Source organism: Denticeps clupeoides, chromosome 20, assembly GCF_900700375.1.
Source record: "Denticeps clupeoides chromosome 20, fDenClu1.1, whole genome shotgun sequence".
Taxonomy (NCBI): domain Eukaryota; kingdom Metazoa; phylum Chordata; class Actinopteri; order Clupeiformes; family Denticipitidae; genus Denticeps; species Denticeps clupeoides.
In genome coordinates, this window is record NC_041726.1 from 4515405 (window position 1) to 4532068 (window position 16664).

General features: G+C 46.8%; 1 protein-coding gene across 5 annotated transcripts in view; it reads left to right on the forward strand.

The window, feature by feature from the left end:
• The first annotated feature begins 1372 nt into the window (after positions 1–1372).
• Positions 1373–16664, forward strand: part of calcr (calcitonin receptor) — a 38548-nt gene continuing 23256 nt past the window's right edge. For 2 of the 5 annotated variants that reach the window (XM_028963331.1, XM_028963336.1), the window contains exon 1: positions 1804–2291. In XM_028963331.1, coding sequence (XP_028819164.1) covers positions 2286–2291 — 6 coding nt within the window. In that variant the 5' untranslated portion in view covers positions 1804–2285. Of the gene's footprint in view, positions 1412–1803; positions 2292–7443; positions 7546–13196; positions 13209–16664 lie in introns of those variants that run through there. The other 3 variants (XM_028963332.1, XM_028963334.1, XM_028963335.1) reach the window with 3 other exon arrangements.

Genomic DNA, 16664 nt, shown 5'->3' on the forward strand with positions numbered 1-16664 from the left:
GAGCGAAGAGCAGCTTCCTGGAAGGGGTTAACAAATTCAGCCTGACCGAGTGGCCGGACGGCGCTGCACGTTGGCACTCTAAAAAGCACTTTTTTCGCCAAAGAGATAATTCCGGCATTTGACACGAATTGCTCATTTGCCGCAATCTGTGTCACCGTCACTGTCACCGCTCGCTGGGAAAACGCCGGCTCTAATTCTGGCAGAAAATGTGAAGCGGAGATCAACAGTGTCTCGGTTAAAACAGTAAAGCTGCAGGGGGACATCAGTCGGGCCTCGCCGTGAAACCACCGCTGGTCCGGCGCCCCCGCTGGTTGGCTGCAGTACTTTTAATTATTTTTTTTTTCAAAACCTTATTTCTGCTGCGTCGTTACACGGCTGTGGTGACTATTTGAGAAGCGCCCGCGCTGACAGCCTCGGCTGAAAAAGAACTGAACCCCAAGACGAGGAGGGCGCATCTGACTTCTCCGCTCTCATCTCGGCTGCACAGGCTGCAAATTTGACAGCGTCTCTTCGTTTGCCTCGCTTCTATAAAAAGGAAAGGAATTTTTACAGTCAATGTAAGCTGTTCAGTTCGACATAAGGACATTCTGTGAAAATATCTCAATTAGATGATGTCACAGGAACACAAGGTGAGCCCATCAACTGAAAAGGAACGTTCATCAGTTTCAAAACTGTTTTTGGGACCAAGGTAGTAGGTTCCGCTGATTATTTTCTTTTTTTCTCTACTCTACACACTGAAAGCCCTCTGATGATGACAGTGATGATGTCTCTGTTCCACTGTGGGGTGCTCTTATCTCAGGCTTTTAATTAAAGGTGGCACGGCGTGCCAGTTGTCCTGCTCTGGAGTAGGCAGAGGCCGGAGAGAATGAGTGATGGGGACGGTGATGGCAGATGACGATCAGGGCTGGAATCGTCTCATCTTCACAACAACCTAATGACTCTTTTGGACTATCATTAATGGCTTCCTATTTAAAAAAACAACGAGATTTCTAAATGACCCTACATCTAAAATATTCAACCTGATAAATGATGTGTCTATATGTAACACACATCTCGTAAAAAGGGGAATGCTGGTCTTGCAGCAAGATTTGTTGACCTGGACCCGGTTTTCTTGATGACTGCAGGAAGACTGGCTGCAAATGGCATCAGCATAAATATCAGAAATGGTTGGATGCGGCCTGGTTTTCCTGGTTTCGCTGGTTGACCAGCATGGCCATGCTGTTGAGATCACACTTGGCCAGTCTCCCCGGTTGGAGAGTCTATTAAATATTAGATTAAAATTGGGGACGGTTGCATAATTTGAGGCCATAACATGCGTTCTTGCCAGGCAAAAACGGGATTTGTTTTTGCTTTGTTTTGTACATTACTGCAAACGAAAAGGTTGGTGGACCGACAGGGACGTAAAACGCAGGTAAGAAGGCGTAACTCGCGTAAACTCATCTGACGGGGGACCCGCAGTAACCTGGTCTACGAGGGGTTGCCAGGACGGCCATTTTCGCGCAAAATCTGGAATATTCCAGAAACGCGACTCGCCGGTGGATCTTTTATTTTTATGACGCTCGACAAAACCGGCCGCGCCTAGGTAACGGCTGCTTTCGCAAATTTCACTTACGAACGGAAATTTACCATCGTACTCAAAGCGCGATCCCGGTACTCGATCCGCGCTCAACGAATCACGCAGTACAAGCGGTGCCACCGCGCCACCGTAATTCAATTTAAGTGGGGAGGGGGGGGGGGGGGGGGCAGCCGGGCTTCGGCCCGTTTCGGTGCGCTTTGGGGCACAGTCGTCTGGGCGGGGTTCTCGGCCCGGATCTGGCAACCCCCCGACCCGGTCCGCGGCGCCCGGTGCGCGTTCGCGCGTTTTTAAGAGCGACGAATCGGCGGCGGAACCGTTAGTCGCGCCTGGATTACCGGCTGCTGAGCCGAAACGCCGCCGCGCAGCGCTCATTATAAAACAAAGTACATTTCCGTCATTCGATGCAAAAAAAAAAAAAAAAGATTTGATAGCCTTCTTTTATTCATTATTTATTCGTTCTTTTTTTATTGTCGTTATTATTAGTGTTATTATCTTTTTTTTTTTTTTTTTCTTACACGAAGTGGATATGCCGTGTTAGGGTGGGTGGGTGACAGCGTGAAGTGGCACCCCGCGGTATTTAATTGGATCCCGGACGATGGGGTTGAGTTTGAGGGGTGCAGCGGGGTCCCCGACGCTGCTCATTTAACCCGAGTCGCCTGGAGTGGACGAGACGAGAAAAAATCTATATATAAAAACAGTTTTTGGCTGGATGAAGGTAAGACGTGGCTCGTGCTTTTTAAGTTATTTTATTGAAAAATATAATTTTGTGCAAAATATATATACACATTTAAATGAGACCAGGTTGCTGGACCAAGAGATCGGACCAACAATGTTCATTATTTTCTTGGTAATGTGGCATGAAATCGGGTTAAGCAGCAATTTTTTTTTAAATTGTGGATTTCATGCATTAAGCAAAACTCGAACGGAATAACAACCAAAATAACAAACGTTTCCAGTATTCTTAGATTTGGTTCCAATGTACGTATGAATATATATTAATAACGCTATATTGTACTACATATTATGGCGTCCTATGGAAATAGTCTGTAAATAGATATTCATTTCTGTTTTGTGATATTTCTATTTGCAGAGTATGAGACAGAAAGCATATTTTATTTACAGCCAGTGGTTTTTCATAGAGATGTGCCCTTAACATTCACTTAACACAGCGGACGATTTTCCCCATGGGAGCTGCATCTATTTAGCTCTATTTCAGTCTCTCTCTTTTTCTGTATAAGTGCACTTAGACAGACACGGTTCAGAGACGTCGCTGCGCGATCTGATCTACGAAGCCATTCGCATGCCCCTGTCGTTCATCTGGCCCTCGCCGGGGTGCCGTTCGGGAGGTCCCGACCTCTGTGTGCTTGCCATCCGCGTCCCAAAAGAAACCAGGATCGGAGGAGTCCAGTTGGACCCAGAGCCGCTCCACTAAATCTAGTGGTCGGGGGGGAAAGGAAGGCGCTCGATGCAGCTGGGGGAGAGGTGGAGGGCAGACGGACTGAGCCACTAATGGCCTAAAGAGTAAATATCGCCTCGGCCCATCCTTTCAGTCCATTATTACCTTGGTTGAGTGACCCGACGTGGCCTTCTGCTGTTCTTGCCCTTATTATTAAAGCAGTTTACTGCTCGGCCCGCTTCCCCGCAACAAATTATGAAACCAGGTCCTCGTGGGGACATTGGCACGCTTTAGATCGGAATGGCCAGGGCCCCGATACAACGCGGACATGGACGTTTTAGTATGTATACCAGGAAGCTGATCGTGCCTCATAAAGCCCTTCATACACGGTGGCCGCACAGCCTCGGTCACGGCCGCCACCTATACCGAACCCTCGGCATCAATAGGTGGAGCTAAAACATAATGGTGCAAAGGCAAGAACGCACCGTGCCGGCACACCGTTCCTTCTGTGGACTCGTTCAGGTTGAATTATGTCATGTCTGACACATGACAGCATTGAAAATGTTAAAAACCGTTTCACCGTTTGTTTGTTTTTTTTTGGTTTGGTTCATTACGTCCTGCAGACATTTAAAATCCCAGATCAGCCTTGGGCTTTACTTTTTTGAGATTTCTCAAGTGAAGAAGTAATATGCTACAAGTGGATTATTGTGGGAAATGGTACCTAATATTATTATTATTATCAGTATTATCAGTACCGCCACAGTTATTTCTGACTTTCGGATCAGCTGATTGGCTGGCGACTGTCCAAACGACAAAAGCTGTTGCTGGTGAACAGCCGTCTTACAGAAGGAATGGTTTTATTTAAAAAAAATATGTGCTTCAAAATATGTATTTTTTGTTACAACTGTCATAAATATATTTATAAGTGCATAAGGTTGTGAGATATTTGGACCGGTATGCTTGTCTAGCACAACCCCTGTTCTATTATTACTAAAGAAAAATCTGCAACTATGGATTATTTTGATAGTCGACTAATCGACTAGTCTTGAATCGAGGGTGGTAGTAGCCTAGTGGCTACTTACTGGGATTCCCTGAGCAAGACACTTAACCCTGAGTGTCTCCAGGGGGGGACTGTCCCTGGATAAGGGCATCTGGTAAATGCCGTAAATGATTAGTTCAGACAAAAAAAAAAAAATCGCTTGTGCTGCAGAGCCCGTGCCTTTAACATTCATTCTGCTGTGTGTATGTGGCGTGGCGGGACCATCTTTTATTGCCAGAGCGCTTTTGTGACGCGTGACAGTGATTTCGGGTGACATCCGGTGCGACAGGAGACAGCAGATATGCCTACACACACACACACACACACACATTTAATTTTTTCCTCAGAAGGTTGACGTCTGTATACGTTTACGGACAGGAAAATGTTGGCAGTTTTATAGAGCTGATATCAAGCCACGCTGGTTTTAAACAAAGAAGAACAGGCTTTCCCGCACCTTATAAAAGCTTCACGAGGCTCAAGAGGTCCACGTACGGCATGCCTTGAAGCCCCTTCCATTCCGGTTACGGCAACAACAAACTTTCCCGCGTAGAGCGGGATTGGTTTTTTTATTGCCTTCTTCGTGGCGCGCACCTGGTGTCCGAAACCGAAACGCGGCATCATTACCTGCAAAAGCTCCGCCGTGTCTGGAGATCTTCGGGAAAAATGTCGCGTCATAATTAATTTCACGTCCTGGCTGGTGAGGCCTGTGGCTTCGCCTGCCACTTTGGTCCTTGGAGAGGCCCCCGTGTGGAGCCGGGATAAGTGCGGCTGAATGGGACGTGGCCCCGGTGGGATTTATTTTTTGGTGAAGCAAAGTCAGTACCTTCTGACCTTTTCCAACTCTATTCTGTTCCGACTGTTTTCTGTTCTATGTAGGACGATTTTTTTTAAAAAAAATGTAAAAATGTATGTAGTAATTGACGTGCTTTACTACTGGGTACTTCAGTATAAAATTATGAAAATATGTGATTCAAGCAGTTTGAAAACTTGCCATGTGATGCATGGGACACAGAAAACTAGTCTCACTCCTTAAAACCAACTTCCACAGTGAATTTCTGTGAATTCTAAAACCTGAATTCTATGGCTGGTAGTAGCCTAGTGGGTAACACACTCATCTATGAACCAGAAGACCCAGGTTCAAACCCCACTTACTACCATCGTGTCCCTGAGCGGGACACTTAACCCTGAGTGTCTCCTGGGGGGGACTGTCACTGTAACTACTGATTGTAAGTCTGATAAATGCTGTAAATGTACATGTAAATATAAAACTGTGCAACACTTAATGTTTACGCAAAACCAATATATGCAACTAAAATGCCGACAATGTCACTGAACTAACATAAGACTAAGAGTTAAAAAGTGGTGCATGGCATGAATATTTTAATTAAGCCTGATGCACTATTTAATAGAACAGATATAAACTGAACTTTGAATGTCTACGTTATGATAATAATTTGCTTTGAATATCATTTAAATTAGTAAAGATTTTACATCGCAAGAGGTAACCGTGGTCCAAATGTCTGCAAAACCTTCAGGTTTTTAAATAGCATGAAATTAAACGATGTTCCACAATATCTGAGTACCCGTCTCAAAACACTAGGACAAGTAAAAGTGCAAATATTACAGAATGTCTTTGAGCATTTTGGTTTCATTTTCTGGCGAATCGCCCAGTAGCAAATACATCAAAAACCTCAATACTTTTCACAATTGTTTGAATTTGACAGTAACTGGAAAGACAGTCATGACAGTATAAAAATGACACGGAAAATGTCATCTTGTGACGCCCAGGGACTGCCGGAGCTCATGCGCCTGATGAAAAGGTCCTAATCGGGTCTACCTGAGGCTACCTGAGGTTTTCTGTCCTGGCAGTCGCCACACATGCAGTCCATCCAAATGGACTAGAACATAGCCGTCAACGGTTTGTCCTCTTCGTCTAACATAGTAGAGGTAAAATGTTTTTTCCTTTGCATGAATAAATAGCTTTAGACCAGATAATACAAAGGACAATGTCACACTTTCGGCAGAATTTTCATCTGGCTTCGGCCATGTCTGAGTGAAGGCGCTTCTAAAGGAAATGCTGTAACGGTCGATGTTTCTTTGACACAACTGCATTTTGTGCATTTTGTGCATCAGCTGGACACATTCACACACAGTGTAGGACAATGTTTCAGCGGACTGGGAATGTCTAAATGCAAATTTTACTGGGTGATTTAATATGCGAACACTCACTATGCTAATTCTGTGCCTTACTTCACAGTTTTGGTGAGAGAATCATATTTTTAAAAAACGCTCGACTGCTGTTACGCTGCTAATTACCGCGCGTGTTTGAACATTTAGAGCCAAGATGTTATCGGACTGAGACGGAAAAATGTGCCGTGCCCGCAGTTTACGAGACACAATCAGGCATTCCGTAAGGATCCGCCGCTCAGCTCAAGTGTCCCTTTAAGTCCACCTAATGAGGGCCCAGGTCTTATTACGGACTGGCCGTGACCTCCGACAATCCCTGGGTGTCTCCTGGGGCGCGCCCGACGAACAAGTTCGCCCGCTCTCACGCGCTCATGAAATATTTGTTTGGCCCTTGGACCGCGCTGGGACCCGCCGGTGTCCACCACCCAAGCTGACGGAGGCTCAGGGGCCGTGACGTCTGAGCACGCTCAGAAAGCCACTGCAGAGGGTCACGGAGGGGAGTCCTGAAACCTCGGAGAACAACGCCGGAAGATGAACAGAAATGTACATTTACGGCATTTACCAGACTCCCCTTATCCAGAGCGACTTACAGTCAGTAGTTACAGGGACAGTCCCCCCCCCCCTGGAGACACTCAGGGTTAAGTGTCCTGCTTGGGGACACGATGGTAGTAAGTGGGGTTTGAACCTGGGTCTTCTGGTTCATAGGCGAGTGTGTTACCCGCTAGGCCACCACCACCCAGAAATTGTGCGTTTTCAGCGCCCGTCGGTCCCGGTGTTGTGTGTCATGTCACTTCATCGACCCCGCGACAACACACGAGCCACCGACCTTGTTTGCTCCTTGCGTTATCGCTTGATGGGATCATCTCATTAGTTCATTCATGAAGATCTAACACACACACAGACACACCAATTTGTGTCACACTCAGACAAATCGGAAACACGCATAGCCGGGAAATGGCATCTCTGATTAAAGCAAATTGCCTCGCGTTAAAAAGATAATGACGCCGACCGCAGCGAGGGGGGGTTGGCACGGTGGAGCGCCCCGGCCGAGAGAGGGTTAACGCCCCCCACCCCCCCCGTGGCGTAATTGAAAGCACGCAGGGGAAGAATGCTGAGCGCTCTGCCTGCAGACTTACAAAGCGAAGCGTCGCGGCCTTCTCTTCACGTTTCTCAAAGCCTTAGAGGTGGTCACTTCCAATACGCTACATGAAACACAGCAACTAATGCAGCGGCTTCGTGGAGCAGAGACCCGGTTTGGATGCCTGGACCCGACGTCAGACATGTCAAAAAGTTCAATTATGGCTTCATCGTCCAGATCAGGGTTTGGCAGGACGTGGAAAACAAACGGTAACCCAAGTGTGTTATATTTTGATTTTATTGCAGGATTTGGAGATTGTTGTGATCTTTTGACATTAAATTTGCAACGTGTTTAATGTCACGTTTTGTTTTTTTTTGGACCGCTACACCGGAGTTTCACCCTGTTTGCCCTTCGCCTGGTGGAATTACCCCTGTGTGTGTTTCGACTTCCCGGTTCCCAGTCCCGCTCATGCCCCCCTGACCAAGCCTCCGGCGTGGCGTTCTGAGCCAACGACTACACAACGTCACTACAACGTTGTGCTACATGCGTTATATTGTATAATGCGTTATAGCCCCCTTCCAACCGCACATGCATGTACCACGATGCATTCGTAAAATTTCACAATCAACAAACTAGCCAAGTTCTTTTTTTTTTAAATACATAGCATAAAAGTAAAAAAATATATACCTATTGTTATGTTCATTTCATATTTCAAAAAAGCATTTTCGGCTTTTGGTTTCTCTTTTTTCTATAGGTTTGATGACACACACACATATATATAAGGACACAAATGATGTGTCCTTGTTGTATATGTATAAAATTTCACCAAAATCTGCATGAAATTATCGTTATATTCCGGATTTTGACATTATGAAGTGTCTTTGAACACCTATGAACACCTTTCCTGGCCTGCTGGGTTGCCTTTCCCTTCTTCTTTTCCCAAACGCAAGTGGCTGATTTTCAAGGTCCAAAAAAAAGACTGATAATGTTGTCATAAGTGTCATACTCGTGATATTCTATTAGGGACAAATGTGTTTATCAGCTCCGGTGGGGTTTTTTTTGTGCTAACGTTCCGTTCTCTCTTCCTGTTGATTACCCACAAAGCCCTGGTATGCAAGCTGGTTCTTAATTATTGCAATAAACCCAGGCTGTAAACGCTGATACGACGAATATTGGCAGATTTGTTCTGTACTTGTTCACCAAGGCGAGTGGATTTGGAGAACGAGGCCTATTTATTATAATAAAAAAAAGTGATAATTTCCCGAACAGAAAAGCTGAAGTGCCGAACATGAAATCATTCGTAGATCAGCTCTCTACCCATTAAACGTTTCAGGGTCCGGCTCCTGTCTGCAGATTGCAGATTAGCTAATGGGGGGGGTGGGATGGTAATTTGGACATACTTATCAGGCCAGGCGCTACCTGTGGCCCTGAGTGGTGGTTCCGCCGTTTTTTTCGGTAATGCTCTCATGGAAAGGAAAAGGAGGAGGGGGTGATGTGAGTGGCCATCGGGAATAAAACGGGCTCAGGAATAAAACTCGGCGTGGGAAACACATCCGTCCCACTTCTCCGGCCGCCCTGAAGGCTGGACCGGTGAATTACAAGGCCCGGCCGAGGCCCACCATTCGCTAATTTATAGTTTTCACTTCAAGGGGAAATGGGACTGAAGAGAAGATGGGGAAGATGGAAACCCGTACAGTTCATGCTGTTTCAGATGCTGCACCGCGAAGCACTAAACTTTCGACAAAATTTATTACCCTCATGGAACACAACTAGGGGGCGTGTGTCCATTAGCTGTCGGTTTAGCGTACAGTGCGTTCGCCCAAACATTTGTGTGATTAAGTTGACCATAAAGCCGCGTTTTGTTTCTTTCCGTTCCCCCCGTCCGAACATCTGCTGGACCCGTGATATGTTCTTTTGAGCGCAAGAACCCTGTTAGTGCGCCATGCACAGTAAAGCTTGAAAGGTAAAGGTCCGTTTGAGATGGCAAGGCCTGATAATCCTCTGCATGATTGAATGCAGACATGCACACACACTACACTCACACACACACACACACACACACACACACACGTCAGGATTGTAGCTCTGCAGGTTGCATCAAGCCATTTTAGTTCCCCGAATGATGCATGGGACCGACCACAAAACAAGCCGGCCTTGCACTCCTCCATTACAGACGTGGGCCATTTTTTCAAATAGGCTCAATTCAGTGCATTAGAAGCTGCAGACCGTGTTGCTGGGCACAGGGAGCCATGATAAAACGTGACATGTTTTCATATCGCTATAATGGGCGCTGCGTAAGGGCTCGTTCACCAGTGAGCGGCCAAAGGCATCTTCTGGAATTACGGAATTAATAAAGTAAAAAAAACACAATCTTGAGATGATCGGGAATGCGGGGGAGGGATTGAATCAAACGAGAGTTTGATTCCTCAGTACTTGCTGGACGAGGCAACTTCTTGCGAATTACTGGATGCAAAACTGCCCAACCTGGCAACACTTGAGTTCGAGCTCCTTCCAGGATCAAGACGGACAACCACTGACGCGGAGGCCTGACAGTGTTGCTTGGGTGGGATGGGTCCAGCACTGTTCAGGTGATGAAGGTTGACTTTCAGCGCTGCTCGAGACCGGAGAACCTTCGACTCTGCAATACAGGGGTGCTTGATGCGGCTCGATAACAACATGATGATTTATGACCTGAGAAACGTTCAGCGCGCCTTTGTTCCTGGTAAAAAAAAGGGCCTGGCTTTAATCTCACCCATGCATAGTAACGATTGTGTTACATGTGTGTTGTAAAGTCTGATGATATTCATTCATATGCTAATTAATTATGGGGATTAGTCATAGGAGCTGATTAAGATTCAGACTCTATTTGCATTACCGTTGTTCTGTTTAAGTGCAACGTCTGGATCCCTTTATAGACGCGTTTATGAAATGATAGCCCCGTAAAGTGGATATATTTTTAGCGCGGCTGTAAACCTGGTGCCGTATGGCAGAATCTGTGTTTTTTATGATAATCTACAACACATTCACAGATCCGCTGAGAATTTCACCCTTAATAAGTGGTGTAAAAGTGTCACAGTTTTAAACAGCACATGCAATAAATGAACCTTGCTCTGAAAAATGGTCTTTTGCGCACTTTACAGCAGAAAAAAAATGTTTTTTCCCCAACGGAGTCTCTGTCAGTTTAGTTTAGTACAAAACCAAGAACGTGCAGAGAGGAACTAATAAGTCTACAATATGCTACAAATACGTGGATGTCGTTCCAAACTCATGCGTCAGGTGACTCCATCCCAGATTTCATTTCTTACACGTGCCAGGGTGAAGAGGTCCTGCTTTAGTAGTGCCGTGATAGTTATAATCCATACAGTGACGTTGCATACTGTACTGCGTGCTTTTGTCCCGCCCCCGTCTAGGGGTTGGGAATCGTGACATCGAAGGAGAGGGATGTGTGATGCAGGACTACTCTCCTCTCTATCCTCCTCCGGCTCCCCGTCTGGTGGCTGGAGTTGACTGATGTCACGATCCGGTCCGAAATGGGGGTTACTCCGGTCCGGGATCCGGACCGGAGTTTAATTGTTGTCCTGTGTAATGTTCCCTAATCGTTTTCACCTGTGTTAATTGTATAAAGCTGCCCTGTTCGTTTCTGTCCGCTGTCAGGTCTTTAACGTTATGTTCCATGTTCACCAGTGTCTACGTCTCGGATGTCTCCCCTGTCCTGTGATTCACCATTAAAACCCCTGTTTCGTGATGTCAAGTGAAAGCGTCCTCCATTCCTCGTTCCTCGTCACTCCTCGTCCTCCTCTACATTCACCCGCCGTGTCATGCCCGCATGGACGTGACAACTGATGATGAGGGTGGTAGTAGCCTAGTGGGTAAGACACTCGCCTGTGAACCAGAAGACCCAGGTTCAAACCCCACTTACTACCATTGTGTCCCTGAGCAAGACACTTAACCCTGAGTGTCTCCAGGGGGGGACTGTCCCTGTAACTACTGACTGTAAGTCGCTCTGAATAAGGACGTCTGGTAAATGCTGTAAATGTAAATGATGAGGGAATAGGTAGGCGGAACCATCAATTCCAATCTCCACCCAGCAAACAGCCTAAAAGAGAAACACACACCAAACACAGAGCACCCCCAAAGCCACTCTACGGCACGAAGGACATTACAGCTTTGTAGATCTTGTGCCGACATGTCAGCGGGAGCTCCGCTCAGTAGCATTTTGACCGTTATGCATCCTCCGGTCCTCGGGAGTCTGAGCTTCCTAGACGTACTTGCCAAATCCAAACTTCCAAGAAAAGCGGTCTGTACTTGATGTACTCGGTGCTGAGAAATGGCCAATTTGTCACTCTCAGGATTCCTCCCAAAATGCCAGGTTCGAACCAGCTCTCGACATGTCATCATTTATTACTTAAAGACGCCGTTGGCGTGCGGGCGCTCGCAGAGAAATCCACCGAAAAACAGCTAAATGAGAGATGCAGCCGAGAGCAAGGACCACGAACAGACGGTACCCTTCAATTCCTCCACTTCTCCAGTCCGCAGCTGGGGGATCGTGTCTGAATAGAATGTAGGATTTTGCAGGTATCAAACCGCTGCCGAGAGCAACGGTTCGCAGGAAGCGAAGTGTGAAATCTGAATTAGGGGCGATTAAATGATCTCAATCGATGATTTCGCGATAAAAACGATTATGAGCATATTTTGTGTGTGTATATTCACATCACTTTTAAGTCCCGAGAGAGACTCCCGCATACTGACCGCATACTGATCGCTGCTCCTTGATGCCCTGCACGTCGAATGAAACGACAGTATGAGAGACAGTAGTGTGTTCATTGTGCACTTGAGAGAGCTAATCATTTACATTTACATTTACAGCATTTACCAGATGCTCCTTATCCAGAGCGACTTACAATCAGTAGTTACAGGGACAGTCCCCCCCTGGAGACACTCAGGGTTAAGTGTCTTGCTCAGGGACACGATGGTAGTAAGTGGGATTAGAACCTGGGTCTTCTGGTTCATAGGCGAGTGTGTTACTCACTAGGCTACTACCACCTTAAACCTGTAAGCTACCACTAATCAGATTTCAGTATGGACGGGCTTTTATTTAAATTCTCAAGGACTTCTGATGGGTAACCGTTATCGGTTCAGTGGAGCATCATGGCAGAGGGAGAGTGGCCAAAAAACAACCAACGTTTTTGGTGGTGCGTCATCATTAGAATGGCAGTTTGAAAAAGTGGACCTTCCTTTTCTATTTTTTTAATTCTTGTGGCACCAACACCAATATTCCCCCTCGTCTTTTGAACTGATATATGCAGTGGCATGACGAAGTAGGCAACTAATCGATCAGTAAATTGGTTTGGCACCTGTTTCGACAATCGATTTTATCGATCGGCCGTCGCAGCCCCAATCTAATCACGTTTCGGTTCGAAACCGCAGTGTGTGAGGAGCCTTTTGAGATTTTTTTCCCAGGGCTTCCTCCTCCTGTTGTTATTCGCCTTGCGCAATACCGATTGGTCCCAAGAGCTTTTTGCTGACTGTGCTTTTTGATCACTGACCGTGCATGATGGAGTCCGTTTACCGCTTTTCTTCAATACCAGACGACTTGCTGTGGGGCTTCATATTTGAGAAAGTCTGACTTCACAGCTGAGCTTTTTGGATCAACTGGGACATCCTGTAGCTAAATCCTCGGAGTCAAAGTCCTATTCACCACTATTCATGCCGCTCCAGAGGGTTTTAGGCATAATAAACCATCATCGGATGTGTGTCTCCTGTAACCGCAGTGATAACCCAGGTTTGGTGAATCCATTAAACCATTTTCACACACGAAACTGGCATAAATTCGCGTCCACTTCAGCTTTATAGCTCCCTGGAGATGCTATGAGGAAAGTTTACCGTCTGCTGGCTCAGTTTGGGAAAGCACAGGAGCATCTTGTCACATCAGGTATGATTTAAAATGCGACTTCCATATGAACTGGGGGAAAAAAAACGTATTGGGGAGATTTCTCACCGCAAAGCACCAGGAAAAGAAAATTACCGCACTATTTACTACTATTTACTAGTTCACAAAATCAGTCACCACCAGTTTAATCGAGTTAAAAGACGTGGTGATGTGGCGTACTTTAATGTGTGAATGGAAAACCCAAGTTGCCGTACCGAACTGGAGCTTCTCTCCTGAAGCCAAACATATTCATAAATATGATGTTCTTGAGTGAAATTGGTTTTGTTGTAATGGCTCTGGGGCGGATGTGAGGAGAAAATACCCAAATTACACAGCAACATAAGTCACCGGGTTTTTCCCCCCCGAAGTGCGGCTTCGCTGGGCTACTGCTACTCCGAGACGCCCATGCGATGAGTTATTACGGGCATGGTTCCGCGGGCCATTATGTAATGCTAATGGTAACTCCTCCACTGTGTTCAGAATATAAATGATATAGATCTATATAGCAGCGTGCGGGGACGGTGCTTTACTCAGTGACACCTTGGCGGCTCGGGATTCGAACCGGCAACCTTCTGATTACGGGGCCGCTTCCTTAACCGCCAGGCCACCACTGCCCCTAGAGCTATGTAGATATGGATATAGAAATCATTTTTACACATACTGGTATAACTACTACTACTGCAACAGGCATTATTACTATATTATATATATTAAGCATGGGTGCTTTTTCTAATTTCCAAATTTACTGTAACATGTTATCAGTTAATAAAAAGTTGTTAATGTTTCAAAATGTTATATTACAATGCATAACTATCTTTAAAAAATAAATGCCTTGTATATCATATATTAAACGTTTTATGCAACATTTATTTCTAGTACTGAGATAATGTATTTCACTATGAACATATTATTCATTAATAAATCATATTTATGTATTTCGTATTAGTGCATTTTAATCACAACCATTTTGCTAAATCTATGAACACCTTGAGGGTTTGTGACACAGTATATATACCTAAACAAGTCAGAAAATCTGGAAAATTCCTTCCTACGTTCGGTTCTTTAACAGCCAGCAGTAATCCGCCGTGTACAGGGGGGCTCGTGTCTGTCAGTTCTCCCGATCCCTGGCGTGTCTCAGAGCGGGCGGGCGGGGGGTGTCGAGGCCTGACGAGATTGAAGTCAAGCGGCCCGTTCGCTCCTATCTGAAAAGACGCGGCGGAGCACTTGACACGGGCCACCCGGGGGCCGCTCGCGGGAGATGGAGTGCGTTTAGGCCGCCGTGCAATTCGTTCCCGACGGGAGGGGCCCGGGTTCCAGAGCTCCCCGCCGTCGGCTCGTCGTCAGAGTTAATCGATACCTGGCTTCCGAGGTCTTTTTTTTTGTTGACACCCCCATCGGAGGGTCTGACATTTGCGTCTTCGCCGTTTCAGCGCGTTTGTTGGCCTTCAGATAAAGAGCCTGTTCATTTTTCCCCCGTTACTCTCCAGTAACGCTATTTGTGCTTCGTAATGAAGCGGCTGTCAAGGCACCTCCACGCCGAGCGCTGGATCGAGCGAAGGCACGCCGGACGGGTGAGCGGGTACGGGTTCTGGGACGAAACGGCAGCTTTTTCCGAGTCCAATCCGCTGCTTTGACGGGGGCGCTTTGGTTTACAGCACCCAGTTATTTCCACCGGATGTGCGAGATTAAAGATTTATCATCCAGGGGACAATCTCGCTATTTTTTACACTGTTATTTATTTATTTCCACCACAGGGACCGACACTGGTCCATAAAGAAGCTGGGACAAGGAGATCATAAAAAGCGGCAGTTTCCCGCTGGAGTGCCGAAGGCCTGGAACCCACGTAGCTTCTTCTTCTCTCCATCGAGGGCCTGGCTTTGTTCCTTTTTTAGCCATTTTGGTTTCTGGTTTTTGTTTTTTTTTCGCGACCCCATCTGCGCCCTCGCCCCGGAGCTGCAGCTGCTGCACATGTGGATGGAGGCCGTCCCAGGCCTCCTCGGCGGAGATGGATTAGGCCCAAACGCGACTTGTCACAGAGCAGAGACGCACTTGGCCGCGGCTCTACGGGGTGCCAGATGACCCGGGGAATGGGGGGAACAGTATATAAAGCAGGAAATGAAGGAGGAAGAGCGCCGGGGGGGGGGGGGGGGGGGGGGGGGGGGGGGGGGGGGGATGGGGCAGTTTCTAGAAGAGGCTGAGTGTGACGATGCCTGTAAATTTCTGCATTTACAGACAAGCGCCCCTTCTGGGTGGGAAAAGTTTGAAATTGCTCCTCACGTTTACCTTGGACCATTAAAAAATGAATCTGTCATCAGACGGAATATTTCAGCTCTCCGGTCACTGACGGCACTCGTAGGAAAAGTGGCAGCTTTTCACTCATCCATCCATCGTGCCACAAAACACAGACTGTATTTAAAAGAAGAAGTTAATTCTATGACTTTAGTTGTCGCATTAAAAAGTAGATGAAATGTTAACCGAACCCATTCCGGGTTTTACTCTAGAAGCAGATTTTCTAGATCGTGTGAAACCGTTCAGGAATTGTGACATTGAGGGATATTTCCAGCCAGCTATTTAAACCGTAGCACGGGTGCTAGTAGCCTAGCGGGTAACACACTCGCCTGTGAACCAGAAGACCCAGGTTCAAACCCCACTTACTACCATTGTGTCCCTGAGCAAGACACTTAACCCTGAGTGTCTCCAGGGGGGGACTGTCCCTGTAGCTACTGATTGTAAGTCGCTCTGGATAAGGGCGTCTGGTAAATGCCGTAAATGTAAAAATGTAAAAAGTGCTCAGAACGCGATGAAACCATTAAAGTTAATCTTTTGGGCCGGATGGGCAGATATTTCCGTCTCTCCAAACTACAGATTTCTAGTGTGAGCGTCCTGGTTGAATCCTACTTTTACATTGAATAGCTTTGAAAAGAGCGCCCATGAGGTTTGGTGCAGTGGCGCCATTTTGGCCATTTGGACCAACGTGTTTGAGTGCAGACTGCTAATTGAAGACTGCTTTGAGGTTCCACAGCTCTGTAACCCAGAGTATGTCCGTGCGAGGCACCCTTCTCTGCACGGTGCACCTGTGCTCGGCGCTCGATCGCTATTACCTGTGGGGCGGGCGGGCCTAGAAATGCCAAGTGACCTTGCTAGGAATTACAGACATTCCGGCGAGTGCTTTACCCCATTCAGATTCGTTACCGGACGCACACGTTTATTAAAGCCCTCTAACGGCGGCGTACGTGGCACGTCCAGAAGAAACCTTCCACGGCCTACGTCTCTCTGCCACTCAGCCATTACTGACTCTAACGGCACCCAATTCTCTGCTGTTCATCGTAGAAAGAAAAAAGCTCGCCGTATGGGGTGGTTAATGAGCGCCAACAGTGACGGGGCCGCGGTGGGTGGAGTCTAATGGCTTTCGACCAGGGCTGAGTTGTGGCTGGTGGCTTTTGATGCATCTACAGGCCG